Source organism: Eurypyga helias, unplaced genomic scaffold, assembly GCF_000690775.1.
Source record: "Eurypyga helias isolate BGI_N326 unplaced genomic scaffold, ASM69077v1 scaffold1990, whole genome shotgun sequence".
NCBI classification, from domain to species: domain Eukaryota; kingdom Metazoa; phylum Chordata; class Aves; order Eurypygiformes; family Eurypygidae; genus Eurypyga; species Eurypyga helias.
Window position 1 is genome coordinate 2,537 of NW_010223553.1, and position 27,752 is coordinate 30,288.

The following is a 27,752-nucleotide window of genomic DNA, read 5'->3' on the forward strand; positions in this document are numbered from 1 at the left end:
AGCTTTTGTCATTGGCCAAACGGAAACGCAGTGACTCTGAAGAAAAGGAGCCACCTGTGAGCAAACCTACAGCGTCTTCAGACTCTGAGACGTCAGACAGTGATGATGAGGTGAGTTTGTCATGTTATCGGTGAGATTACTGTGGGTTATTTGTCTGATTGTACCTAAGCAGTGAAAGTGTATTTATCATACAGTATATTTAGCCTGTTGACTTCATAAAGTGAGGCTGGCCATCAGTGGAACCGATGGACACTCATTAAGCCCAAATGATGTGTGCTCAGAAATACTTCTTTTTTTCTTGTCATTAATGCACGTTCAGTTGTAACCATATCAAAATAGTGTGAATGTCTGTGGAAAAGATGATTGCCTCTTTAATCCCATGTTCATGTGGTCTAAACGCTCTGGTGATCTGCCTGCTAAAAACTAGTGTTTTTCTTGTGTAATGCCTGTGGTTGAAGTAGCAGTGAAGCTGCTAAAGCTGGATTCTGAATTCAAGGGGGAGATTTTCAGCTCGAAGAGAGAGCTTCCTTCCTCAGACAAGAAGAGGGTCAAGGCAGATGGTAAAACTGTTGTATTTAGCTACTTGGATTTTCCAAGAACTCCACTGTGAACTAGCTTGTCTGGTCATTTGAACAAGTGACAGTGTGTGGTTTTATTTGCATTTTTGAAGAAAGTAGGACAGGAAGAGTTTAGAATTAACTTTGTTCCAGGGTTTTCTCATTTTCTTGTATAGCAGTGCTTATCTGCTGTATCTGTTTCTATTATTTGTTTTTGGTACTACATTTTAGAGCTGGTTGAAAGTCTCTGCTTTCATCTGTAAATGAAAATTGAAATACACTTATTAAAACAGAGGAACTGACGAACAGGTCATGCAGGTATTTGAGTAAAAACGCTTTCTTGAAGGCTTACAAATGTCTCGAATGTATCAGAAGCGGAGAAAAGACCTTGAAACAGGTACAGGCATTCCTCAGTGCCAGCTAAGAACTTATCACAGGTACAGGCATTCCTCAGTGCCAGCTAAGAACTTATCGGTGCTGCTCGCTGCATCCAGGAACACAGCTTTCTAGCAGCCACAGTAAAGAGATTTAACCCTTTCCTGGCTGAATCCAGCACATGAGCTTTCTGCACAATGTAGTGAGGTCATTTATCTTAAAAAAATTTAAAAAGTGACCTGTATCTAATATATACTTAAGGCATGAGGAGAGAGAAAATTATGAATGGACTAAATATTAGGTTTGTTATTGGGTGACCGCTCGGTCTGTCACTGTGTATATTCTGTGCCGTGTGGACACCAGCTTGTCTGGAAAAGTAGACTTGGGTGTGGAGGGCATGTGGATGATAAGTTCTTCTGTTTCTGTGTTTATCTCTGAAAACTGACAGGATAAATAATAATATTCAAATGATTAATTTTAGCTTGTGTAACTGCAAGTCAGGTCTACCTTTCTGTTGTATGTAGAATACAGCGGTGTATTTGTATCACTCAGGAATTTGCACAGACCTTGCAGGTGCAGTAGTGTGTCTGTTGCACCATGTGCGTTTGATCTGTGTATCATTCCTAACATATTCTGTTCTTTCTGACCTCCATGTAGCAAGAGGAAAAGATTTAGAGAAGAGGTAATTAGGACACTTGCTTCTATTCCTGTGCCTGAAATATGCATTTTGAACTGCTGCTTGTCACAGCAGGGAGGGACTGGCTGAGTTCTGACAGTTCTGCTTCTGCCAGTCATTCAGTTGTGTACATCCCTAGGTTTGACTACACTATTCCATGCTGAACAACTTTGATTTTAATCAGTGTTCTTGTGGTTGGTTTGAAGTGTGCTCAACCTTGGGGTCTAGAAGTGGGGTCCAAAAGTTGAAATTGTCCTAGTGGACTTTCTGCAGGATGAGGACCTTGAGGCAAAAGCATGGAAACTGTTGCCCTGGGCAAACGTGCTTAATCATACCCTTTTGCTTCCATGCAAGTTTTGTAGTGTGCGCATCCTTTGTGGTTTGTGTTCTTGTGGTTGGTTTGAAGTGTGCTCAACCTTGGGGTCTAGAAGTGGGGTCCAAAAGTTGAAATTGTCCTAGTGGACTTTCTGCAGGATGAGGACCTTGAGGCAAAAGCATGGAAACTGTTGCCCTGGGCAAACGTGCTTAATCATACCCTTTTGCTTCCATGCAAGTTTTGTAGTGTGCGCATCCTTTGTGGTTTCCGGCAAGCGCTAAACGTTCCCAGATTGTCGCGATGTTGCATCTACAGGAAAGGAGCCTAAGTCTCTGCTTCAGAGGCTAATGCTGCATTCTTTAAAGGGAGAAAGGTTTGTGGGGTGTTTGAGAGAAAGTGCATTTTGGAATTACAAAATGACAGCATGCCACATCTATACAGTGGTGCCCAAGGGATTTCAGCAGATATTCAATGTTATTTTCCGTGTCTCGGTGAGAATGAGCTTCTGTGGAAGCTCTTGGCCGCATCAGGTGTTCAGGGTGCAGACGCTGGGTTCTGTAACACTTTAAGGACCCCTGTGGTATGAATCAAATTACCTAGCCAAGGGACTGAAGGTGAGTTGCAGGCAGCGAATAGGAGAGATGCTCTGAACCTTTGGGGAGGTCTGTGGAATGTGCATGACTGAATCGAGTATGAACTGTTGTTCAGAGAACTGATAAGTAGCAATGGCTGTGGGGCTTTGCAATCAGAAGTACTCCCTTTGCAAAGAGAGACACTAAGGCGAATGCAGATGTGTAGGCAGACAGTTCGTTTGTGGAGCAGCGTGTGGCCGTGACTGCTCAAGAGCTTGCCATCCCAAACTGTTGTTAGCCTGCTGCACATAACCAGTTTGCTGTTAGCCAGCTTGCTACTGGGGCTACTAGAGCTATATGTGTCCCTGAGGTACCCTTGTTGCTTATTGAAGACATTGTGTGGATGGTGTTCCTCAGGTGCAGTAGGTTAATTCTGGGTTCTTGATCTTCCTTTTATCCTGGTGTCATTGCTTACAGCAAGAGATTTTCTGTTGCATGGCGAAGCCTGGATGACTACTGCAACGACTTCACTAACATCAGTGTAGATCAGACAGAAAGCCACGGTGGCGTAGGAGCTCCTGTTGCTTCTATTGAAATGTTGTGAGGGGTTTGGATGTGCCTTTTTGACATCTCTAGGGTGACAGCAGAAGATACTTCCAGGACAAGAAAAGTTGTATCCTGAGTGCTTGGTATTAGGCTGGAGTTCCACGAGGAATATCTGTTTATGCCTTTTTTTTTTTGTAAATGTGCAGATTCAGTAGGAAACTGCATAGCTGAAGGTCTTGTCGAGAGATGTGGTATGAAGGAGGTGAGCGGTGGTCATGCAGGCCAGTGAGGAAATCAGTCGGCCTACAAGGCTGCATGCCCCTGTTAGGAGGAAAGGACTTGAAAGTTTGGATCTGCGTACTGCGCACTTCAATTTAGAGCATTCTAGTAAACCACAGATTAGCAGAAAACTGCATGTGTTTCTTCTGTTTTGGGGGTGTCTTTTGTGGGTTTGTAGAGAGTACAGTGCTAAATGTCTTCCTTCCCTGTGTGCTTTTATTTCATAATACTACTTCGTTAGACCTTCAGGAACGAGTGGGTTCTCCAGTCATGTGAGGCCTTTGACATCCTTTTTCCCCCCAAAAAACCCCCCCCCCAAGCTTAGGAAATTAGAAACGAGCTGTGCTTTAATCTTATACACGGTCTTATAGGCTGTGTGCTTTGTAACTGACTTTTTTTTTTTTTTTGAGACTGTTTCCTTCAGCTGTTAATTGGTGCAGTAGTAAAGCTTTCCTTCAGGAGAAGAGGTGCTGTCACTTCCCCCACCCCAAAAAAGTGCAAATGCAAATCTAAATAGCCAGGCTAAGTGGGCGGAGACTAGCATGTCCACAGGAGTAATATGAACCAGCTGTGGACAAAATAGGTGTAAAATTTGGTCTGCAAGTAGCTGCTTTAAATTGCAAACTAGCATGGGAATAACTTTTGGGGACTTGATTTATGTGGTGTGAGAGTCTGCGGGAGCTCTGACGTGGAGCAGGTTGCTCCAAAAACAAACTCGTGGATGTATTGGAATTGAATATGTGATTTTTATTTAATTTTTTTTTCACTGAATGAATTTTTCCTTTGTACCCAGGGAGCAGTTTTTGGTGAGAACAGCCTAGTCAAAAGGCGCTGTCTAATATCTAGAGAAATCATTAAGCCTTTGTTAGTCCAGCTGATGCTTGCTGGCTGGTAATGCTAGAGCCATGCAAAGCACTCCTTGACCAAGTGTTTTATGGCTGTTGTCATCTCATGCTGTTTGGTCCAGGCTTCCAAAATGAAACACTGCAGGTCTTCACAGCCAATAGCATCCCCAGGTTTGTTTTGGTTATGGAGAGTGCTGCTTCTTTGGTGTTTGATATCTGCCATGTTGATGTTGTCACTCAGCAGTTTTTGCCATTTTTCAACACATGGACCTCTCAAAATACTTCCAGAGCAAATGTTAACTTGCAGATGAAACTGAATTTGAACCTGCTATAGGTAGACTTTATTTTCCCCATAGTTATCCATACTTACCTTTCTGTGAGCTCCTTTGAGCAGGACTCAATACAGGTGCATGACAATAAGGATGGATTAGGTGTCTGGTGATATTTTGGCCCATGAAGCCTTCTTTCAGCCCGTTCTTCTGTGCCTTCAGAAGGTGTTTCCTTTATTTCCTTATCTCCTTTCCATTTTGGTCTTGACACCTCTTTGTTTCTAAAAATGGTCCTTTATGTTTTCCAATTGCTGGGCTCTTTCCATTCTGAAGGTGTGTTCTGGTTTTAGCTGGGATAGTTAATTTTCCTCCTGATGGCTGGTACAGTGCTATGTTTTGGAGTTAGGATGAGAACAGTATTGGTAGCACACTGATATTTTAGTTGTTGCTGAGCAGTGCTTACACTGTGTCAAGAATTTTTCAGCTTCTCATACTGCGCTGCCAGCGAGGGGGCTGGGCGTGCACAAGAAGCTGGAAAGAGGGGACACAGCCAGAACAACTGACCCAAACTGTCCAAAGGAATGTTCTATATCATATAATGTCATGCTCAACATACAAATTAGGGGGCACGCTGGCTGGGGAGGTGGTGCTGGGGACAGGCTGGGCATCAGTCAGTTATGGTAAGCAATTGGTTTTGTTCTCACTTGTATCACTTGTCTGCCTTGGGTTTTATTTCTCTTTTTTATTATTTTCCATTTCATTACAATTCATTATTATTATTTTTATTATTTAATTTCAATTATTAAACTGTTCTTATCTCAACCCATGATTTTCCTGACTTATACTCTTCCAATTCTTTCCCCCATCCCACTGAGGGGAGTGTGAGTGAGTGACTGTGTGGTGCTCAGTTACTGGCTGGGGTTAAATCACGACAAGGTGTTTGAGGTGTCTGAATGACAGGTACAAACCCTGAAAGGCAAGAAATGTAACAAAGGATTTTTATTTACTAATTTTTTTTAACAGTAATGGTAGAGAGCATTTTCTTCCTTATAGCTCTCAGAGTGTTGTCTTCAGAGTTCTCCCAGCCTTGAGAAACCCTGGAGAGAGGAAATGCTGCCTTATCTTCATACCTGTACTGCCTGCTGCTGTCTTCAGGCAGGCTGAAGCTGCAGTTTGATGACTTGCCTGGAGGACTGCCTTTTCCCTGTATGAATGGAGGAGAATGGATGAAAGTTTGTAAACTGGACTAATGGTCTTAAGCTGTCATGTTGTCATGACGTGTAAGTTTATCTGGCTTAGGAAGGAGCACATGGGCAAAGGACCCGTTTCACTGTGATGTTGTGGCTTGTAATTTGCCTTTTGCTTATAACAGCCATATCCAAGAGGAAGGGATATGGCAAAGTCAGGTCAGTAACCTTGGTTGTGCATTTCTGTCCAGTCTGATGTAAAAAAAGAAGCAGGGAGAATACCTATTTGCAAAATTAAAACCTCGGTGGATAATGCTTTTGGGTATTGTGTGAATAGAAGAAAATATCAACTATTTGAGTAGTGGGGCTAAACCGATTCTACTGCATTTTGCACTCTGAGCTCACTCTTCCCTTTTTTCTTTTTTTTTTTATTTTCTTCCCTCCTCGATCTCATTTCTTCTCCCCAGTGGAAATATGTTCCAGATTTGTTGTGCTATAAATTATTTTCTTCAATCATTTTGTGTAGTGCTTTTGTAGCAACTGACTCTTAAATCTGGCTGATTTCTAATGTTGGGTGAGGGTTTTTTTCTTGTTATTGGCAGTCTATTCTGGGTACTGTGCCTTAACTTGGACTTCTTGGGGGAAATATGCAAGCTATTAGCACTGTGGACCTTTGAAGCAAGAGAAAAATTGAAATGCTTGTCTGGCCACTTCCTGAGGATGAACCATAAAGCTCTGTTGTTTGATAGTGCTAAACAATTAGCAGAAAGCCATGTTGCAGCACACTTCTGCATGGGCTTATTAACTTGCTGTGACTGCAATCACAGAGGTTCCAGATGGTGGCTGAGGAGGCAGCAGTGAATAGAGGGGCTGTTTAGAGGAGATGTTCTAGTCATGGAAAGCCCGAGAGAAGTATTGACTGGCTCTGCCTGACTGGAACATGGAAGAGGGAACCAGGAGAAGCTGCAATAGAGGACAGATTTTGGAAAACATGGTGGTGGTTTGAAGTATATGGAGGTAAGGGAAACAGAGCAAACGAATGCTTCTGGCTATAACGGCATATACATTTTTACTGGATGTTATATGCGAACATGTTGTTGCGTTTCTGATCTCCACTGGTGTGCTAGAGCATGAGGAAGGGGCTCAAGATTGTAGTTTTGACTGCAGGTTGCCATGCAACTTGCGGCTTTCCAGTATGGCCTTTCCCGCTCCACCCCCCTGCCCCCAACCTGCTAATTTCTGTTAATGTCTTCCTCTGATGTAAGGAGAAACTTGATGTTGGCTAGTCTCTCTGAACAATACAGAGAGGTCATTCAGTGTCCAAATGACAGCTGATGCTCCTTGAGCTTGTAGAGCAGTCTATGAGCCTAAAAGAGCCTCGCACTGACTACGTCCTGGATTTGAGGATTTATTTGTCCTTAAGGCTTGCTGGAACCCTTGTCTTGTCCTGTGGTGGTACCAGGAATGACCAGGCATTCATGAGAGATTGGGGTAGCTGAGGAACACCTGAAACACCTGAATTGGGTGAGGAAAAAGTTAGCTTTGTGACAGCATTGAAACTAGTAGGTGGCAACCAGTTATTGTGAATTAAAAGATGTAGAGGTTGTTTGCATAAACAAAAGCAAGATGAATTGTAATATCCAGGGTGAATCAGAAACCAGAGCAAAATTTCCTAGACTGTGGGGGATTTTATTACTTTTGTTTGTTTGTTCAAGAGGTGGTGGGACAGCTTCCTCTTTAGTCCCATGTTCTTGGACCCAGGTTCTCTCAGCAATTCTGCTTGTGGGTCAAAGGCTGAGGACTGTGACCTGTAATGCATGTATCAATAGCTGTAAAACATTTTATTAAGCACTGAAGTCCTGCTGGTTTTATCTGATCTTACCTTCTTTCATCTCAGCATGACCTCTCAAGGTCTTGATATATCTGTGGGGTCTCCTGTGGCTTTCTCCGTGCTTCTTTCTTGTTATACAGCATGCTGACATATAATTCAGTGTTGGAACGCTAAAAAGTGGTGAGAGCTCTGGGAAGGAGTTACCTTTGCATCCCTGGTTCAGAGGGCTCTGCTCCTCCCTGCTGAGTACTCAGTTTCACTTTCTCGCTGTTGAGCTTTCACGGGTATGCTGGCAGTAGGTGAGCTCTTGAACACATCGCAAAAATGCGCTTTTCTGTAGTACCTAGGAGATGATTCCTTAACACTGAGGTTTGAGCAGATTCAGACAGGGTACAACTTTGTTCTTAACTGACTTACATGGCCATAGTTAACCAGGAATATTAATAGGCAGCAGTACTGTAAACACTGAACAAATAAAACTTTAATGTGGAAGCCAATAAAGACTTGAGTACAGGCTCAGGCTGATGCAAAGTCGGATGCTTGCTGTGCAGTTTGTCACCTATCCTGTGGACCATGACAGACTGGGATAACTGCACAGGGTATGGATTGCAATGGGAGGCTCACCACTAAGTAGTTGTGCTTCTGCATCAGAAAACTGCTGGCTGACCTTTGACAGATACTTTAAGCATCAGCTGTGTATTCAAAAGTGGATGATGCAGCAGGTGGTAATATGGGTGGTCTAAGGCCGGATGTCAGACTCAGCAAAACCTAGGAAATTCTAAAGATGATAATAGGTCAGGTAGTAGCTTGTGACTGCTCGGTTGGGTTTCTTTTAGAGTATTTGAATGTCTGGTTTCTCTGAATCCTAATCAGGCAGAAGGCATCGTCAAATTCGATGGAATTATTACTGCCTGGGGAGATGGACATAATTCATGACTCAGGAAGGGGTGAATGGGTGAGAAACCTGAAGTTTGTGTGCACCTGAGGTCTCTCTGAAGATTTTCTAGTTAGAGTAACTTTGAGCTCAAGATCTCAGTTAGCAAAAGAGTCTTTGCTCTTTTGAATTAGGAATACATTTTTTCAGTAGATTGCAAGCTTGAAGAGATGGTGATGTGCATGAAAGATGAGTATTTTACAGGTATGAAGAGGATAACAGTGTAAAAAAAAAAAAAAATATTTAGAAAGAAACTGTCTTATGCCTGAAGGTCTTATGCCTGGAGAATTGCTAGGACAGGTAGTAAAGTGGAAAATAATGCAAGGCCTTAAAATAATACACAGGCAATTCTTACTGGTTCTGTTCCTTTCTGGCTTTATTCAGATAGTTGGCACAATGCAAAAATTCTAATAAGAAATCACACTGTGAGGTAAATTCTTTCTTCTGTGACTTTGGGATATGAAATTGCTGTCTGTGTGTGGGTGATGGTGTAAGTCCTGTGGAAACTGCAGTCTAAATTAATTGAAGATATGATGTTAAAAAATTAAGATTTGACATTTTCTTTTTTGTTCTTTTTTTTCCTGACTTCTCTGATTCTGATTTGGTTCTGACTTGTGTACGTAGATGCAGGGGGTGGCACCAGACTGTCTACAAGGGAGTGAGCTATTGGTTTGTTGCATAAAAATACAGGTGCTGTGTACTCTTGCTAATACTGAGGGTTTTGGAAAGACTGTCATGTATAATGGGTGTGCCTTCATGAAATCCAAAATCTGCTCTTGAGTTAAACTAGTTTTGGGAACATATCTGTTGCTGCTGTTTAATAGCAGTAAATTGAAGCTAATCTTTACAAATAAAGTTGGACACTTTTTCAAAATTACTTTCCTAGGAAAATGTTTTCAGTACCTTTTTTCTCCTGGCAGATATTGCAGGCTCTGAAGTTTTCACTGCGTTTAAAAGGAGTGCCCTACCAACTGCTGGTTTGCACTGATAACAGTGTTGCTTTTTTTTTTTTTTTAAGAAAAAAATACAAAACAACCACATAGCACCTCACCCTCAACCCTAAAAAACTTTGTAAAGTGCTTTCATTTGATAAGTTTACTACTGGCTGTCTTTTTTTTTTTTCCCCTCCTATGATTGATTAGTTGCTGTATTGGACTGTTTCTCAGTTGGTTTTATGCCAGTGTTTTGCGCGAGAGAAGAGTGATGTTCGTGTCTTGTGATCCTTTTCTTGCTTCTTTCCTTGCAGTGGACTGTTGGAGGTTCTAAAAACAAAAAAAAGGGAAAGGCGGGTAAGGCAGAGAAGAAAGGAGCCATGAAGAAACAGACAAACAAAGCTGCCTCTTCAGGCAGCTCAGATAAAGACAGCTCGGCGGAGAGCTCTGCACCTGAAGAGGGTAAGATAACACACGTGCCTCTCCTTACAGTGTGATTCCAAGGAAGTTACCCCTTGTGCACGCTGCAGGGTACTGTTAAACGATGATGTTAAAGATTATCTTTAAAGAGTTTTCTGTGTGTTACTGGTAGTCTGGATGATTCTTAAACTTGCCATGGCTTGAAGTGCATAAAATTCGGTATATCACTGCTGTAAGCACTCTGTTACAAATGTAACACTACTGTTCCAGCTGAAGAGTGTATGACAGATTTCATTACCTGACTCTCCTGGAAAATTCTTGCCTTCCTTCTAGCATGTCCCATCTACAGTATGGGTAGCATTTTCTTTTATTCCAGTTGATGTATTTTCCCTTCCCAAACTTCCTGTGATGATGGAAGGTGAGGTGTGTAGCATGGTGTCTTGCAAATAGGAGCTTATCTTTTATGCATTTGCTCTGAATTGATATCCTTGCACATCTGTAATGAAATGGAAGAAGAAAAAATCATTGCTATAACTTTGTCAGAATTTCTTTACTTAATCTGTTCCAGTGCTAGGCAAACTTTGTGTTCTTTCCTGTTTTCATTGTGCCTCTGAAGGTTTGCAGGTGGTTAGTTGTGATTTCAGTTGATACTGAAAAAACAGTTCAGAAGGAATGTGAAGGAGCCTACAGTGTTAAGTCTATTTAAGTCTACTTTCTACGTTTTAAGCCAAGACAGCAAAGCATGAAGTCACTGAACCTGTATCAGTGTATACCAATCAGGGTTTTTCACAGTGTGAGCTTGCAAAGCCCTTAAGTTTCCAGAAATACTGAGATCAGAATGAAAGAGGAAGAAAGATCTCTAATGTCTGCTTTTGCGATTTGGTGTAATGTAGTTGATTAGGTGAGATAATCAAAGCACTTGGGCTTAGCTCAGGTTTAAAGGTGGTCTTACTCAATATTACTGGGGAGTCAGCTGTTCCCTAAGCCCATGTGAAAGGCTTGATACGGTAATGGGGTTAGCATCATGGCCTTGCCAGTCCTGAACGTAGCGTGTGACAACTTTATCTTGTGATGTAGCAATTCAATGTTGCAGTCTTTGAATGACGGATTTTGGGTTTTCAGTTTGCTGTAATCAGGTGTATTGGCGATGGTTAATAGCGGCAGTTGAGGTGTCCTCACACACAAAGTTATGGGTGTACAAGCAACTTTTCAGGGACATAAGCATACAGGCATAGAAATCTTGTCTTAAGACCCTAACACTCTAACCAAAAGGCTTCCTGAAATTTGCTTGTTCTACTTGCAGTAGAATAAAGTATTACAGCAATAGCTAAATCCAGGAGGAAATAGTTTTTCTTGATATGTATGCTTTTAGTATAGTGGAAGAGGAGTGTAAAATTAATTCTTGATATCCTTTGCTTACATGCTACAATGAAGTGGTTGGGCTTTGCACCGGATGAATCTCATTGCCTTGTATTTTTGTTTTAGGAGAAGTCTCTGACTCGGAAAGCAACAGCTCCTCATCTAGCTCCGATTCAGATTCCTCATCTGAAGATGAGGAATTCCATGATGGCTATGGAGAAGACCTCATGGGAGATGAAGAAGACCGAGCTCGACTGGAACAAATGACAGAAAAGGAGAGAGAGCAAGAGCTGTTTAACCGGATAGAGAAGAGAGAAGTGCTGAAGAGAAGGTGCATTTTATACCTGTTGATATTTGGTAGCAGATTCAGGCCGGCTGTATGGAGAGAGTGCTGACTGTGCTCATGTGTTTGGGGTCTAAGCATTCAGCACCAGAAAGTGAATTAAGCTTCACTGTAGAATTTTTTGTGTAAACTGTCCTTGTAACTAGTTGAGAAGGACATGGCAGGAATTCTGCGTGTTCTTCAAAAAGTCAGTTTCTGGAAGTTTCTCAGCTGTTAAGTATATGTGGTTCTGTCAGATACTGTTGTAACCGTGTTGCTGCTTCGCACCAGATGCCGGACAGTCAGAAGGATTGCTTTCTCTTCTGTCTTTTTTTGTGCTAGCTGTCACATGCTGATACTTTGGGAAAAGGCAGACAAAGTGTAAGGTGTTTATGACCTGCTGGGATTTTTCAGAAAACAGTGCTGGAGCACTGAGCAGTGTTAGGGTTGCCTCTGCATGGGTGTGAAGCTGGTTGGGGCCCTAGTAAAAGAGAGGGAAAGATTGAAATACTGAGGAGTGGTGTTGGATATGTCATTTTCCAGAGATTGTTTGTGGATTTCTACCTTAGGTGTTGTGGTTTTGTTTGTTTTTTACTGTCTTGTCAGGCAGCTTCCTTGTAATAAAGGTAGTTTTCTCCTCATGTGTCCAACAGAAAAGATTTAGCATGTGTGGGGCAAGCTTTTTCCAGTTTCTTCTCTCTTCAGTGACTGCTTTCTTTTCTCACTTGCTGAGAAATTTCTCTAGAGGACTGACATCTGAGTAAATCATGTCAATACAAGCTACTGTCAGACTGTACTGTATGTTTGTCCAAGCCATAGTTAGGGCACAGCCTGTCTGTCTGTGGTTTTAATACTACTTTCAATGTTTTCTGTAGTCTGCTGCTCTCCTCAAAGAGCTCACCATGAGTGAAAGATTGGATTTAGATCAGGTAGAAGGACACCATATTTTTAATTTCATTCACTGTTCCGTGGTAACTGAATGTCTGTCGTTAACTGAATGTCTGTCTTTTAGAATGAACACTGGAGAATACTTGATACCAGCAAGCTAAACAATCTTAAGCTTGAGTTACTGATTTAATCTTAAACAAGTTTGTCCTGTTCTATGTGAAGGGATTGGCAGGTGGAAGTAAGGGGGCGGTGGTGGGGTAGCTATTTAACTTTATGGTAAGTTAAATCTTTCAGAATGCTGTCCAGCTCTTTGTATGTACGTTGTGCTGTGAGTTCATTGGGATCACAGCAGGCATTGCATGTGATACAGTGCCTGTGCACTACACTGTACAGGGCAATGAGCTCATCTGGCACTTCAATTTCTTGTCTCAAAAATCCATTTGTAAAGGGCTGAAGAAGAATGGGCTGTGTAATATGGATGTGGGTAACACATTTTGAATTTCAATTATTGGAAGTTAAGTAATTTCTTTTTTTTCCTTGTGTTTGTCCACATGCACACTTCATTAAAGCAATGATCAGTCCATGGTGCAGTGGAATCTCAGTCACAGGACAGTCCCAGTGACATCACTACTCTTCTGATCACAGCGACTAAAAATAAGATTTTAGGGTAACATATTTTGTGGAGGTAGAACTGGAGGTGCCTAAATTGGACTGCAGAAACGGCCTGAGTCTGATTGGAATGTAGCTGCTGAAGGAGGACTCGCTTTGATTTCTTGGCAGCTGTTCTTCCACAGACCAGTGCCAGTAGAAGGGTGGAGTTTAAGCATGACAAAAATAGCATGATAATGGCTTTAAACAGCCAAGGTTTTAGATGTTGAGATTCAAATGATATGAAATCGTTTATAGAGTTGGGGGCAGCATGCAGTGGTCACTACACTGGAAAAGGTGAGGATGGATTTCTGGGGAGTAGCCATTTCTGTGTGGTCTCCTCAGCCCTTTAGTTTAGCTGTCTGTAAGCCTGCACTTTTCTATGCTCAGCTTTTCTTCACCTTGTATTTCTTAGGGAAGGCAGAGGATGGAAATGGGGGAGAGGATAGCATTAGACGGTTATCCATCTAGGAAGTGTTCCTACAGCCTACTAAGATTGCTAATTTAAGATGAGATAGTGGTACTTCACTCAGGGAGAGAGCATTCTTTCATACTTTTTTTTTTTAATACCTGCTACTAGATTTGAAATCAAGAAGAAACTAAAAACGGCCAAAAAGAAAGAAAAGAAAGAGAAAAAGAAAAAGCAAGAGGAAGCGCAGGAGAAGAAAAAACTCACACAGATCCAGGAATCCCAGGTGGGAAATGAAACTTTACTTCATAACAAGCCCTTTTCGTTGGCAATAGGAGATAAGATGCTGCCTCTCTCTGCCCCTAATGTTTTCCCCTAATGTTAAGTAAGTGTGGTAAGCAGGTCAGAATTTAGTTCAGTTATTTGCTCAAGCTATCTTTAGCCTTTCTGGTTCATTTAAGGAAATTAACATCTTTGGCCTGCTGAGGGATGCACTGTAACTCCTTTTAATGAAAAATAACAAGTTGCAGCTGTATCTGGAGTTGCTGTAATAGTCCTCCCATATGAGAACAGGAAAGTAACCTTTTGCAGTTCCTTTAGCCAAGCGCCTGTTATTCAGTCTGAAATGTTACATATGTGGTCTTTCTTGCAAGTGAAAGTTTGAGAGCTGGCCAGCAACTGCTCGGCTGTTGTCTTAATTATTCTGCGTGTACGTACGATGGAAAGAATGCTTCGTTTCTACTGGTAGGGCTATGAAGGAGAAGTTGAATGCGAGGAGGAACAGAAGTAGTTCTGTAGTTTTTCTACCTCTGGTAGAAAGAGAATGATACTAGGTTTTTGGGGTGAGGCCCCTGTAACTGAACTGTAGTTTCAAATGTTCTAGAAACTGTAATTTCAAATGCCCACCCTTAACTATTTATAGAGTCTGGGCAGATAGGCTCCCAGAATGGGATGGAAATCATTTTGCCTAACTTTATCCATCTAAGAACTAGTGGATTGTTTGGTCTTCTTGTCACCTCTCTTTGTGCGATGGAGGAGGGTATCTCCAGCTGGCAGTTCACTCCATGTTATTTTCTAGTGAAATAGGTGTTTAACACTTAAATCAAATTAGGTGAGATGAGTTTTCCCTTAGGCACCTGTTAAGTGGAGTGAATCTCATCTCCCTACCTCTCTCAACTCCGTGTGTGTATACTTGTATAGTCCGTACATATAATACATAATGTGTAGACACGTATACATATGCATGTATCAAATGATCTTATGCAGAATTCTTTTACAGTGCCTTCCAGAAATTACTTTAACTTACTTCAAACGACTGCCTCTTATGCTTATTATAGAAGCTGCTTTCTGTGTTACTTGGTATTCCAGATAGACCTGTTAGAAAATATTAGAAGACTTACAACATTTAAGATTTGGATCCATATTGCAGACTTTAACACAACGTTATTTCTGCTTTAAGAAGGAGAGACTAAAACTTGGTGACAGAAATGTTGAAGTGTATACATGTTCATTTTTAATACAAAGTAGGAAAAAGAAAGATGATTCAGATTGATTCCTCTCTCCTTAGCCTCTGTAAAAATGAACTTAAAGAAAACTTACTTCAAAGTGGAGTTTGTTAGTAGTTTCTATTTGAAGAGTTTTCAAAATGTGCAAATAATCTTTGTTTTAATGCATTTCAATTTATGGATTACACTTGGTACTGAGGGACTTTCTGGGCATGTTTTTAGGTCACGTCACATAACAAAGAGCGGCGATCAAAGCGGGATGAGAAGCTAGACAAGAAATCTCAGGCAATGGAGGAGCTCAAAGCAGAAAGAGAGAAAAGGAAGAACAGAACAGGTATGATAGTGTGTTGCTATTGCTACAATTCTTGAGGCATTATTACAGCTTTACGAAGAGCTGCTTCCTGTGTCTAATTAGTGCAACAATCCTACACCTTGGAGTCAATGAATCCATGTCTGTGTTTTCCTTGGTCTTTTGCCCAACATGACCACCTAGGATATTGTTTGGCAACACTGGTGCTCTCCCTATTCCTCCCTGGAATGGTCTGAAAACAAAGCAAACTTTCATCGCAGTCCATTGACTGGCACATAGTTCATGTATTTGAATTGGTCACTTAGATTCTGTTAGTTAATCTCTGAACCATCCCAACCGTATTTATTGAACTTTTGCTACCTTGTCTATATTTGGTTGTTTCTTCACTGCTGCATCATCCTGTCCATCTTGCCACAGACTTCTGATGCAACCCTTTTTGTTACTCTTCTGGGTTTTTGTCGTGGTCCTCTCCAAACACAAGATTTTTTTTTTCCTCTTGCAAAAAACCAAGGAGTTGTCTGATCATAGTAGTTTTATATTGTGTATCCTGGTGTTATGCCCATCTTGTATTGCTACATGCAGTCATGTTGGGAGACTGAAGATAGGTACAACTGAGATTTAACATGCTTTTAAATACTTGATTTTTCTCTGAATATATGCAGTAGAGTCCTCGGCTTATTAGTGTATTTGAACATGTGGCACTTGTAGCTGTTAATTTTGCATTGGTTATCTGCCTTTTTTTATTTAAACAATAGTTTCAGCTCTAAATGGAAGCTTTTACAGAAAATTTATGGCTTATTTTCCTTTGTTCGCTCTCCTCCTTCCCCCAGCTGAATTGCTTGCAAAAAAACAGCCATTAAAAACTAGTGAAGTATATTCTGATGATGAAGAGGAGGAGGAGGATGATAAGTCCAGTGAGAAAAGTGATCGCTCATCGAGATCCTCATCCTCTGATGAGGAGGAAGAGTAAGTAGCAAACACCAGACTGTGATTATTTGTGTGTGTTGAAAACCAGAGATACATTTTATTTATACATGTGCTGTTTTAGGGGATTGTTTGACAGTGGTGCCTCTAAAGGGGTTTTGCCCCTGGGGGTACTTGTGTTACTCAGACTTGAGTCCTTGGCTTCTATATGATGGTGCATGGGACTGATTTGCCTTGGATGGGTTTGCAACTTCAGTTCCCTGCGGTTACCTTTAACCCTGTGTACGCTGCTGTTTACAGATTTGTTTAGTCCTACAGTTTAGCACCCACAGAACGCTGGCATGTTAGCAGAGCAGAGATATGTGCTGGCTTACTGAAAACGTTGGCTTATAAGATGCCTTGGCATGTGGGTCTTTCTGCTTTGTGGTTGCAGGGTCAGTGGGCACAAGTCTGGGACTTTGCATTAAGCCTTAGTCATGAATGCTAAGTTCATATCTCTGCAGCCAACAATCATTCCTTCTATTAGTAATTTTATTGGTTAGCACTCATGCTGCTCCTTGCTCAGGACCCCTTTTTTGATGATTGTCTCTACTTTTTTTTTTTCTTATTCCTTTCACCTTTCCCAAATCAGGAAAGAAGAAATTCCTCCTAAGTCCCAGCCAGTGTCCTTGCCTGAAGAACTGAACCGAGTACGATTATCGCGACACAAACTGGAACGCTGGTGTCATATGCCCTTCTTTGCCAAGACAGTCACTGGCTGCTTTGTCCGTATTGGCATTGGAAATCACAACAGCAAACCTGTGTATCGGGTGAGTTTAGTTCCAAAGGATTTAGTTCTTTTTATAGTGCTGTAATATAATATTTGCAGCTTACCAATTCTCAGGTACCTGTGATTGCTTGAGTGATAAATATAAAAAGATTGCTTGTAACCAGAAAACATAATTGCTGCCAAAGAAGTGGAGGAGACTGGTTTAAAAATAAGTAAATCTATGGGACCAGCTAGGTGAAGAAGAGATCTATGTAGTGAGAGAGGGAGCACTAACAAAGCCTGTTCTTCCAGCTTTGGTTCAGGCTGTCTTGTCTCATCGTGTTGCAAAATTGAGTTCAGGACTCTGCTTTGTCCAAGTAAGGATGAGTAATGTTCACTCCTTATTTGTGGGAATGTTCCCAAGTTATTGTGTGGTCTTGGGGTGTTGTGGTTGGTGTTTTGTTTTTTTTTTTTTTTTTTTTTTTTACAAAGCGTTTCTAGTACATCGGTGTGTGTCGGAAGAGGAGGTGATTGAGAACACAGTGTTGCTTTTCTGTTTCACTGCTGGAACTGCATAACCTTAGGGTGCAATAATATTCTCTAAAACTGCCTTAAAGTCTGCAGAGGGGCTGTGTTTAGTATGTGCGCAGCAGTGGTGTATTTCACTTGGGACATATGTGAACCTACATCAATATTAATTGAGAAGGAAATAGGAAACATAGGAAAGTGTGCCAAACTAAGGAAGGCCAAACTAAGCTAGAAGAACCACATCAAGCATTCAGATGGTATAATTCGTCATCTCAAAGGTGATGCATGAAGCAACTAAATCAGTACTTGATAATGTGCACTGAAGAGTCTTGGTTTCAGTGGTCTAGGTAGAATTGTTAGTTAGATTAAGGTTTCTGATTTCTAGCAAAAAAGCTTGAGTATGCCAGATATATTCTAGGAACACAAAAAAACCCCTGTCTTGTATCCTTCCTTTTGTGCATTTTATTCTGTGCTGTAGGTTGCTGAAATAACTGGTGTGGTAGAGACTGCAAAGGTTTACCAGCTGGGTGGTACCCGGACAAATAAAGGACTACAGTTGAGGTAAGACATCGAAGTAATCCTTATTGATTCATGAGTCAGTGTTCTCTTCATAGCAATTAGGTTGTCCGTGTGGTTTAGAGATGAGAACTGAAGAGCAGAGTGGGCCTTGCTGCACTGCTTACTGCTAGAATGTTGGGGGGGTTGAGTTTGTTTGGTTGTTTTCTTTTTTCCCCTTAGGCATAATAGAAATTATATTTAAAAAAAATCTCATTCAAGGACTTGTGATTGTGTTGACACCTGAGCAATTCCTTTGTGTTACTAACCCATGACTGTTTGTGTGTGCCTCTTGAGCTTTGCAGCTCTCTATTCTCCACTGTTGTTATAAGGAGATGTTAGAAACACGTGTCATTTGGAGGCATACATGGTTGGGTCTGGCATACCTGTTACAACGTGAAATGGTACTTTGGAGGGAAGAACCTAAATGTAGTATTGGATTTCTTAGTTGTTCATACAGCCCTTATGAGGTGAAGATTAACAGTTACAATACAAAACACCCTGGTGAGGTAGGACAAGAAGACGTTAACCATTTGGGAGAAACAGGAAGGCACATGGAGAATGCACGTGTGCAAGTGTGGAGTGAAAAAGGTGTCTTATCTAAATCCATTGTGGTATTCAGTAACTTCTTAGGCTACCTCAGGAGGGAGCTCCGTGCTTTGAGTGAAATTTACACTGTGGCAACCATTCTTAATATTGGTTAGTAGCAGTACAGTACTTCAGCTGGTAGTGCCAAAGGTGTAGTGCTCCATGGAAAATGTTTAGGGATTCCTGGCTCTTGACTGGCTGATAAATAAAAAATTAGGCAGGGATTGGCTTCAGCATTGGATAATTTAATACTGCTCAAAGGCTACTTCTACTGGTCCAAATATGAAGGAGCTGTGTGTTTCCAAAGATTATGCCATGGGTTACCAAATAGGTTATGTAAGGTTTGGGTGTGAGGGAGGTCTGTTTCCTTCTGAGGGTTTTACTGCCACAACTGAGCAACTGTTTCCTGCTGTCTAGTTTTCCTCTGCATTACTGCTGATAGCTGTAATTTCAGTAGGGTCCTGAACTGTGACTGACCTGGCTGAAGTAAGGAACAGATAGCATGTGAGCCACAAGACCAGCCGTAAATGTCTGGTTTGGGGCTTCTTGAATCAGTTTATACCTGTGGATCCAAGATCACAGCTCTGTACCATCAGAGAGGGATGTTGTTACACTTTCTTGTTGCAGGCATGGCAGTGATTCACGTGTGTTTCGCCTGGAGTTTGTCTCCAATCAGGAATTTACTGAAAGTGAGTTTATGAAGTGGAAGGAAGCGGTAAGTTTGCCAGACTTCAGTTTCTTCTTAGCAACCTTCTGCCAAGAATAGTTTAAGTGAAAAGTAACCTCTTTGTCTCTTGTTTAGATGTTCTCTGCTGGGATGCAGCTACCCACACTAGATGAGATAAACAAGAAGGAAATGTCCATCAAAGAAGCCCTCAACTACAAGTTTAATGACCAGGACATTGAGGAGGTAAACAGTGTGTTGTAGTGAGGCTGGGGCTTAAAGGTGACAGGAATTCATGGAGTATAGCACTAGCTGTTAAGCAAAAATGATCATGGTATTTGCTTCCTAATAAGAAAATTAAGAGCTCAAAATGAAGCTGCATAACTGGAGAGAGTAGCTTGGTGATTTAGCTGTTGTTTTGTGCTCACTCCTGCTTTACTTCATTCTCTGTGCTCTGTTACCTCCTCTTGAAATTGTGTTGCAGAGCTCTGGGCTTTTAACCTGAGTATGACAACTTACTTCTCAAGTTCTGAAAAGCTAACAGCATCATGATAGATGCATTTATCACATTTTCTGCAGTTTAATACTTGCTTAATGCTGACCAAATGTGATTAGCATCAGACTTTTGTAGGTTGTAAGTGAAGGGAATGGAGCTCATTGGCAAGTCACAAATAAAAAACATGCCGCAGAGAGAGAGCATGAGTAAAATTCTGTGGCAGTAAGTACATTTCTTAGGTGATATTGATCTGTTACTTCTAGTGTCCAAGTACTGAAATAGACATTTCATATTTGCAAATTCTTGCTGTTTCCGCTGCATCTTACAGATTGTGAAAGAGAAGGAAAGGTTCAGGAAAGCACCTCCAAACTATGCTATGAAGAAAACTCAGCTGTTAAAGGAGAAGGTGAGAGATGAGATGATGCCTGCAAGCTTAATGCAGGCTTTGATTTTGAAGAACTGGAGCTCATCTGGAGTTTGACGGTAGCCAGCAGCAAGCTCGACTTTAACTGTGCAGCTAAAAGGTGGATCTCAAGGTTCATTGCTGGGTTCAGACCACATGGAACCCAGTTAAAGCTGTTGCATTCTTTTTCTAAGGGCAATTGCCAACAATTATAGCTGTCTCTTTCTGTGTTCTTTAAACAAGAAGGTCTTAAACTGTTCTGGTTTAGAAACTCTTCAGTTTTTTTCTTTTTCTTTCTTTTTTTTTTTCCCCCCCAGGGTACCCCATAATAACATTTGATTTTTCTATACTTTTTAAAATGGGAAAAATAAGAGTTGTGTTAAGTTGCCTTTTACTCAAGAGTGACTGAATTGTCACTTTGTGGCTAATAATTTATATTGAAAAGAATATGTTGCTGAAAGATTTACTTGCCCCTGAACTGTTTTACACACAGACCTCCTGGAATGAATAGACCTGACAGTGCTGTGAAGCCAGAGCCAAGTAAACAAGCAGTCTTAATTATCTCTGAAGATACAGACATAACTTTTATTTGGTTTTATTTATGCAGCCCTTTTCCAAGACATTTGTGTTTTGTATACAGGGAAACAAAAAAAAGTTTGTATTAATCCTTAGTTCTACTTTCTTTGGCTTAACTGTATTGTTTGGCTGTCGTTTTACTACGCAGAGTATTTCACAGTATTTCTTCACAGAAATATTCTGCGTAGTAAAATGATGACCAAACAACATGAATATGGAAATTGTTAGTTTTCCATTGCAGAAAAGTGCAGTTGCTTTTTATTGTCACCAGGTGGCATAATAAGCTCCTGTTGTTGGTCTGGTGGTGTGGCAGGGGACTCTCAACTCCCTGAAATAGTTGGCAACTGGCAGTTGCAGAAATAATAATTCTTTTCCTGGGCTGGTAAATAGCGATATTAGATTTTAATCAAACCTGGAACTTAAATAATCTGACTTGTAGGAGCACTAATGCTAGCATGAGGAGGAAGTCTTCCTTAGTTTAAGGGGTTTCAAAATTTTTCAGAGTTCTTCAGAGTAAGAAGTCCTGTTTTGCCTTGAGCTGTAAGTAGAGTTTAGCTGTTCCTTGTGTTCTTATCAGGCAGGGTAGAATGTTTGCAACTGGCGTAGGGTTAGCTGGCTGATTCATGGGTCTATCCCTCGTTTCTCTGACTAGCCCTGTGGTAGAGAGTAGTGACTAACGAGTTACTATTTGGTTGAAGGCTATGGCTGAGGACTTGGGGGACCAAGATAAGGCCAAACAGATTCAAGATCAGCTTAATGAACTTGAAGAGAGAGCAGAGGCCCTGGATCGTCAGCGGACAAAAAACATCTCTGCAATCAGGTAAGAAGCAGATACTAGGAATTTCCTTTCTTAAATAGTATCAGTCAAAATACACAGAGAAGAGAAACTAATGCAGTAGTGAGTTAACGGCAAGATTTTGTAGTCTTTCCTGTACAATATATTGATGAAATGTGTATCATGCTGGCTCTGTTATCATGTGCCCATCTTCACTTCCTTGTATCTGTCATTCAACTGTCAAAAATGTAAACTGTCTTCCACATACTCCAGGTAGCAGTTGTGTTGCATTAAGAGTAATTTGTAATCAAGATGAAGCTGCAAGAATGCTGTTGGGTATTTTGTTGTGTAGGAATTGATAAATGACAGTCACTTTCTTCCCCCCCACCCCTTTTTTTTTTTTCCTTTCTGCAGTTACATCAACCAGAGAAATAGAGAGTGGAATATCGTTGAGTCTGAGAAGGCTCTTGTGGTAAATAGTGCTGAATTAATACTTCTGTACAAGTAGAGATGAAATGATGCAAAGGGGAATAATTGCATGATGAAGTTATTAAGTTTTTTAATGATCTGTAAAATCTTTCATATAGGCAAATGACATGATTTGAAAGCAGATTGCTTTATTCTTGTGATCGACTCAATTATCGGCAGATTGCTGACTGTAATAGTGACAGTGCGTTTGTACAAGGAAGAAAGCGGAAAGGAGACCTCAGAGAATAAAATAGTAAAGGAAATAGTCGATTCTCTGCAGTAACACTGCTGTTAAGGGAAAGTTCAGCTTGTTAACAAACGGTTAAGCCTTAACTGTCCTGAGATTTGTGCACCTGTCTTCTGTGTTATATTCAATAAGGACAGTTCTGCCCTGTGACGCATAGGATTGTGGGTGTGTCAGTCTTTTTAGTCTGTAATGCTGTTGCTGGTTTCCCTCAGATCTTGCTGTTATATATAGCTGATGAGTGCTTGCAAGGACGGGGTGCTGTGGGAGGATTTAAAAGGGTGCGAGTAGCTAACTCTGCAAAACCATGTGCTTTTTCTTCAGGCTGAGAGTCACAGCATGAAAAACCAACAAATGGACCCCTTTACTAGGCGGCAGTGCAAGCCCACAATAGTGTCTAATGTGAGTGTAATACTTCAGTTCAGTCGAGGCAATCTGCAGAGAAACAGAAGGCAATGTAATGCAGAGAGTTGAAAGGAAAACGTGGTTTGTATTCGTTCCCAACTGTGCCATATGCTATTAAAGCTCCAGATGCCAGGGTGAGATATAGTTAAGTGAGATCCTGGTGTCATTATGCCAATAGAAGGAAAAAGCAATTTTTTTTTTTTAATGCAGAGTATGAAGGCCATAAGTGATGTGGGTATGTACACGGAGAAGCAACTGTGGTTTAGACTCCTGTATTGAGTTCTATGTAGAATTACTCAGGTTTAGTTAACTCTGGGAAGACAGTTTACTTTAGGTGTGAGTTTCACTTCTAATTAGTTGAAACTTTCCTAGAAGATCTTTGAAAGGAGAGAGCATTTTGGGCCTGTGATGGATAAAGTAGTTTAGCACAAACTTTCTTCATGATACTGTGGCAAAACCTGCTACTGCAGTCCCTAGCTATATAAACGATGGATAGCAAGGTGGTCAGCTCCTACTTCTAAACAACCTGGCTTTGTTGAGGCCTTTTCTGTATCAGTACTTTAAAGAAAAAAACAAAACCACAACACAACCAGTCAGGTGGGTTCTCATCAGTCTCCACAGACTGGCAAGGGAATAGAAAAGGAAACTTATTGCAGGACTTCTTTCAGAAGTAATTATTTAATTGAATTTTTAATGCAAAAGGGTCATAATTGAGTAGCTTTATTATGGTAGTCAACTATTATGTAAACAAAAAATCTTCCAAAGATTTCTCTCTAGTAAAATGTTTCAGTTAGAACTGTAAGCTGAAAATGAATCCATCTGACAGCGCTAAGATTAGTCACAGGAGCAAACCATATCAACAGGTTACCTCATTTTCTCAGAGAAAGACTTTCTGAAGGATAACTTTTAGTTTGTTGCTGTCAGATGCATTACAGAGGTATCAGGATGATTCCAGTTGTCTCTCAGATCCTGAAGATTGACCTAACTGATCTACAACCTCATGTGGTTTTAGATTCATGGATGAGTGCTGTTTTAACTGAATGGCAGTACGGTTTTTGCCACTTTATTTAAAGTGATTTCTTCCTTTTTTTTTTTTCCCTCCTTTCTCTGCAGTCCAGAGATCCTGCTGTCCAAGCTGCCATCCTTGCCCAGCTAAATGCAAAATACGGGTCTGGTGTATTACCAGATGCTCCAAAGGACATGAGTAAGGCAAGTTTCCATTTCTGTCTCTGTTCCAATCCTCCCACTGTCACCGTTTTGCTCTCGAAGCATATGACTAATAGATGTGCATGCTTCTGTTCTAGAAATAGGTGTCCTGTGGAATGTTATCACAGGAAAGCAACAACTTTTTCTTGGGAAAAGAAAATTAAGTTTCTCTAGCAGTGTGAAAAGTAAACTCTGTTTCTGACAGAAGTTGAGGAAAAGTATTTTGATCTCCGTTTGTCCAGACAGATAATGGTTGGAGTCTTACCTGTAGTTTTTATTTCAGGGTCAAGGGAAGGATAAAGATGTGAACTCTAAATCAGCCAGTGACCTCTCAGAAGATCTTTTCAAAGTGCATGACTTTGATGTAAAGATTGATCTTCAGGTTCCCAGTTCAGGTAGGTGTTCCCGGAGTTTGGGGCTGTGATTGTCCAGCTCATTATGGTAGAGGTGGCTTCTTCCAGAATAGTTCTTTCAGAATCATATTGGTGGGCTTTTGAAAATGGGAGAAAGGAGTTGGGGTTTGTTTTCTTGGCAAGCGTCTTGAGCTGAGGAGGAGAGGATGTGTGCTAGTGACATCCACTGAGAAAACAACAGCTGTATTGTGTTAGACTAAAAGCCTACATATCCCCATATCCTTGCTCTGAATGCCCAGGGGGAAAAGGAGATAATGAGAGTGTTCTGATGTACTCTTCCAGTCTATGGTACCTATAACTTGCATAATCTCTGGGGAACAGATGAGTGTTGTACTTAATAAGCCTTATTATCTACCTTGTTACTTACTTCATTAATTTATATCTTTTGCAGACAGATAAGCTTTGGTGTTTGTGATATCCCATTCCATAATCTGTGTGTGTGCTGTGTGGATAAAATATTTTCATTTGATTTTGAACCTGCTGCTTCACCACATTGCTATTCCCTAACTTTGGTATTGAAGCAAAATTTTAGGGGAACCAAAACACTGAGTAGGGAGTGAAGGTATGCTTGCTGACCCTTCCTCACTGTAGTCTTGACTTTGAGAGTCTGAGATGTGTGGCAAGAACAGTTCAGTGTTGTAGAATCATAGGGTCATGTAGGTTGGAAAAGACCTTTAAGATCGAGTCCAGGTGTTAACCTAACACTGCCAAGTCCACCAGTAAACCATGTCCCTAAGCCTCACATCTACACGTCTTCTAAATTCTCCTTTCTAAACCTTCTCTGGTGCATCTTGAGGCTGTTTGCTCTCATCCTATCCAGCTGTTATCCAGTGGAGGGAAAGCATGAGAGTATATCAGTGCAATTTGACTCACGAGGCTTTTTTATTTTTTGCATTACTGGAAGGATTATGGCTGAAGCTTCTTGGAGGACAACAATTTAGGAAGTACTATAAGAATGCACAAAGCCTTAAAACCTTGTCAAGAAGGGAAAGTAGGGGAGAGGTGGTCTTTCCAAATTAGGTCAAGATTGGAAGTCTGGACGTAAAACTACAGAATGAGGTAGGATGCCAAACGTAGGAGACTTCCTGAAGCAGATAGTGAGAGTTAATGAACTTTGGTAAATGAGGGTTAGGCATGAAAAGACCCCGAAGGGGGCTGAAAAGAGAAGGACGAGAGACACAATATAAGTGGAGGGTTAAGTATGGCCATTTTGGGTTTTTTGGGGTTTTTTTTACCCCTAGACAGAACACCATTTTGGCATCTTGCTTTGTGCAATCTCTTAACAAAAGAACCTGGGGATTGGTTAAAATGTGTGTTGTAGTCATGGGTAGGATGATGATTTATCAAAGATTCCAGAACTGAGCCCGAAGGCTGTTTGTACTGTGATTTTAGTGTGCTGTAGCACTTTCCTTAAGAAATGAAAGTATACTTACCGACAGAAAGATGGATTAACAGACAGTCCAAACTGCAGGTGCTTTAGCTGTGAGGATAAGCTACTCAATACTGCCTGTATTATTAACTGAAGTTCTAACCTGATGTGTGCTGGAGAAGCCAAATGCGGTGGTGATGTCAGCAAAAGCACCAAGTAAAAATCTGTAGTTTTCATGTATTTCAGTCCTCACTCTTTTTTCTTATTCCCCACAGAATCTAAGGCCCTGGCCATCACCTCCAAGGCTCCACCAGCAAAAGATGGTGCCCCTCGGCGATCATTGAACTTGGAGGACTACAAAAAGAGGCGGGGGCTTATTTGAGCATACCCACTCTGCTGCTTCTGATCCTGCATGCTCCATGACGATGTCCTACCTTTTCTTCCTCCCTTTTCAGTTCTCCCTTCTGGGTTGGAGCAGCAATGGAGCTGGGAAGAGACTCTTTAAAACTGCCAGTCATCTGTAACATAAACCATTCAACTATTTACTGTATAGACCTCCCTTCTTGCCCTTTCCTCCTGCCCCCCTCACAAATGTGGATCTGTGCTATTTGGGGTTTTCCCATTTCTTTTAGTTTGAGTTTTGTTTTTATTTTGTTGATGCAGCTCGTTGGTCCACTCTGTGTTCAGTATTAGCCTGAGGTCTGGATTTCCATAGGAGTCTCTTGGTGGTCGCAGAATCAGCACTTGGTGATCTCCCCTTACATACCACCACAGGCATGATGAATAAACGTTGGCGCAAGACCTTTGTGGCTGGAAGGTCATCTGCACTTTCTTCCTCCTCTTCTTCCTCCTTCATCCTAGCTTTGGAGAAGGGAATCTTCAAAAACTGGCTTAGGTTCAAAGTGTAAATTTTTTTGGGAGGGTTGTGTGACTTTTTTTCAGGTGTTTTTTATCATTTTTAAGCTGCAGTACTATTTGTATCCGTCTGTCACAGTTCTTTACGGCTGTTTTGAATTTCTACCAGCTGTACTTGAGCATATGAAATTGCAAGAAACAAACTCATTAAATGTGATTCTTCTTACTAAAATGGCTTGGCTGATATAGCTGTTTAACTTCACGTTCCCTTTTTTACTTATGCGTAACTGATGAGAGAGAGGCACGCAGCTCTTGATGTGGGACTTGTCATCTGCAGCACGTCAGGAGTCTCCAGCTGTAACTGAGTGGAGTAGATTTTTTTCTGGGATGGCGCTGGGGTGCTCATTTGTTGGGCTTTAATTTCTTCTCCAAGCCCCCAGTGTTACGTATTTGTTAAGTCATCATATCTTCACTGGGCTCCAGCTCACTTTGTTACTTGCTTTGTGAACCATTTTAAACGGGGCTTCGATAAACAGACAAAAAGATTAATCGTTGCTTTGTGTGGAAGGGGAAGGACACAGTAAGGACATAGTAGAAAGTTCAGAGGGAAATGTGTGAGAGGTGAGCATTTTTCATATATAAACTGGTACAAGCGGAGTGCAGCACTAGCACAAGAATTGTATGGCTTTATGGAATATTTGACTGGACACAAGGTGACAGCTAAATTATCACTCAGGTGTTTAAAAAAAAAAAAAATCAAAGTGTAAATATAAGTGACATTTAACAAAGAACTTTTCCAAACAAGATACAACTGAATATATGGAGCTAAGAACTAAATTAAAAGAGAATTAGAAGTCTGAAAGATTAGAGGCCCTCGTTCAGGTAAGCGTGCAAGCACGTGTTTGTTCCTACTCAGGCCAGTACATGTATAATAACTTAGGCACTGAACTGGATAGGAATGTTTCTGGGGGACCCTGAAGAGGGAAAATGCTGATGCTCTTCTTGTGTCAGAGCATTACTGTTTTTCTGAAATCATGCACTGGTTATGTTTAAACCCGTGTTTGATACTTTCTTGTTGGATTCTTAATGAAACTTTAATCTAGTTCTTATTTAACTTTCTCTTCCTTTTTTAACAGTAGCTTTAAAGAAACATCAGTTGTAATTGTGTGCAGATTGATACTATGAATTGTGTATAAAAATTAAAATCAACCTATGAAGCGGCTCTTACCTACCATGTAAACAAATAATTGAGAATCCTTCAGTACTTATTTACCGAATAGCCCACAGTTCGAGGGCACATGTGGGTTATTCTGTAAATATGTAATCATAGACTGTTTTATTTGATGGCCTATTTT

The 27,752-nt window shown here is 41.0% G+C and overlaps 1 protein-coding gene across 1 annotated transcript; it reads left to right on the plus strand.

Moving 5' to 3' along the window:
- On the plus strand, nt 1-26,629 carry RTF1 (Rtf1, Paf1/RNA polymerase II complex component, homolog (S. cerevisiae)). Its single transcript, XM_010153357.1, has 17 exons — nt 1-110; nt 9,634-9,781; nt 11,225-11,429; nt 13,537-13,651; nt 15,093-15,204; nt 16,011-16,146; nt 16,736-16,913; nt 17,859-17,941; nt 19,151-19,238; nt 19,326-19,433; nt 20,012-20,089; nt 21,361-21,482; nt 21,852-21,909; nt 22,474-22,551; nt 23,668-23,763; nt 24,044-24,155; nt 25,818-26,629. Exons 2-17 carry the CDS (start codon nt 9,700-9,702, stop codon nt 25,922-25,924), a joined length of 1,758 nt encoding a protein of 585 aa, XP_010151659.1. The 5' UTR covers nt 1-110; nt 9,634-9,699; the 3' UTR covers nt 25,925-26,629.
- The last annotated feature ends 1,123 nt before the right edge of the window (nt 26,630-27,752 follow it).

What these genes read in the sequence shown, in the direction of transcription:
- RTF1 (XM_010153357.1), top strand. Translation starts at nt 9,700, where the DNA reads ATGAAGAAACAGACAAACAAAGCTGCCTCTTCAGGCAGCTCAGATAAA. An exon ending in AGAGAAGTGCTGAAGAGAAG is followed by an intron (nt 11,430 to 13,536) that starts GTGCATTTTATA and finishes ACCTGCTACTAG; the next exon opens with ATTTGAAATCAAGAAGAAAC. An exon ending in TTATGAAGTGGAAGGAAGCG is followed by an intron (nt 19,239 to 19,325) that starts GTAAGTTTGCCA and finishes TCTCTTGTTTAG; the next exon opens with ATGTTCTCTGCTGGGATGCA.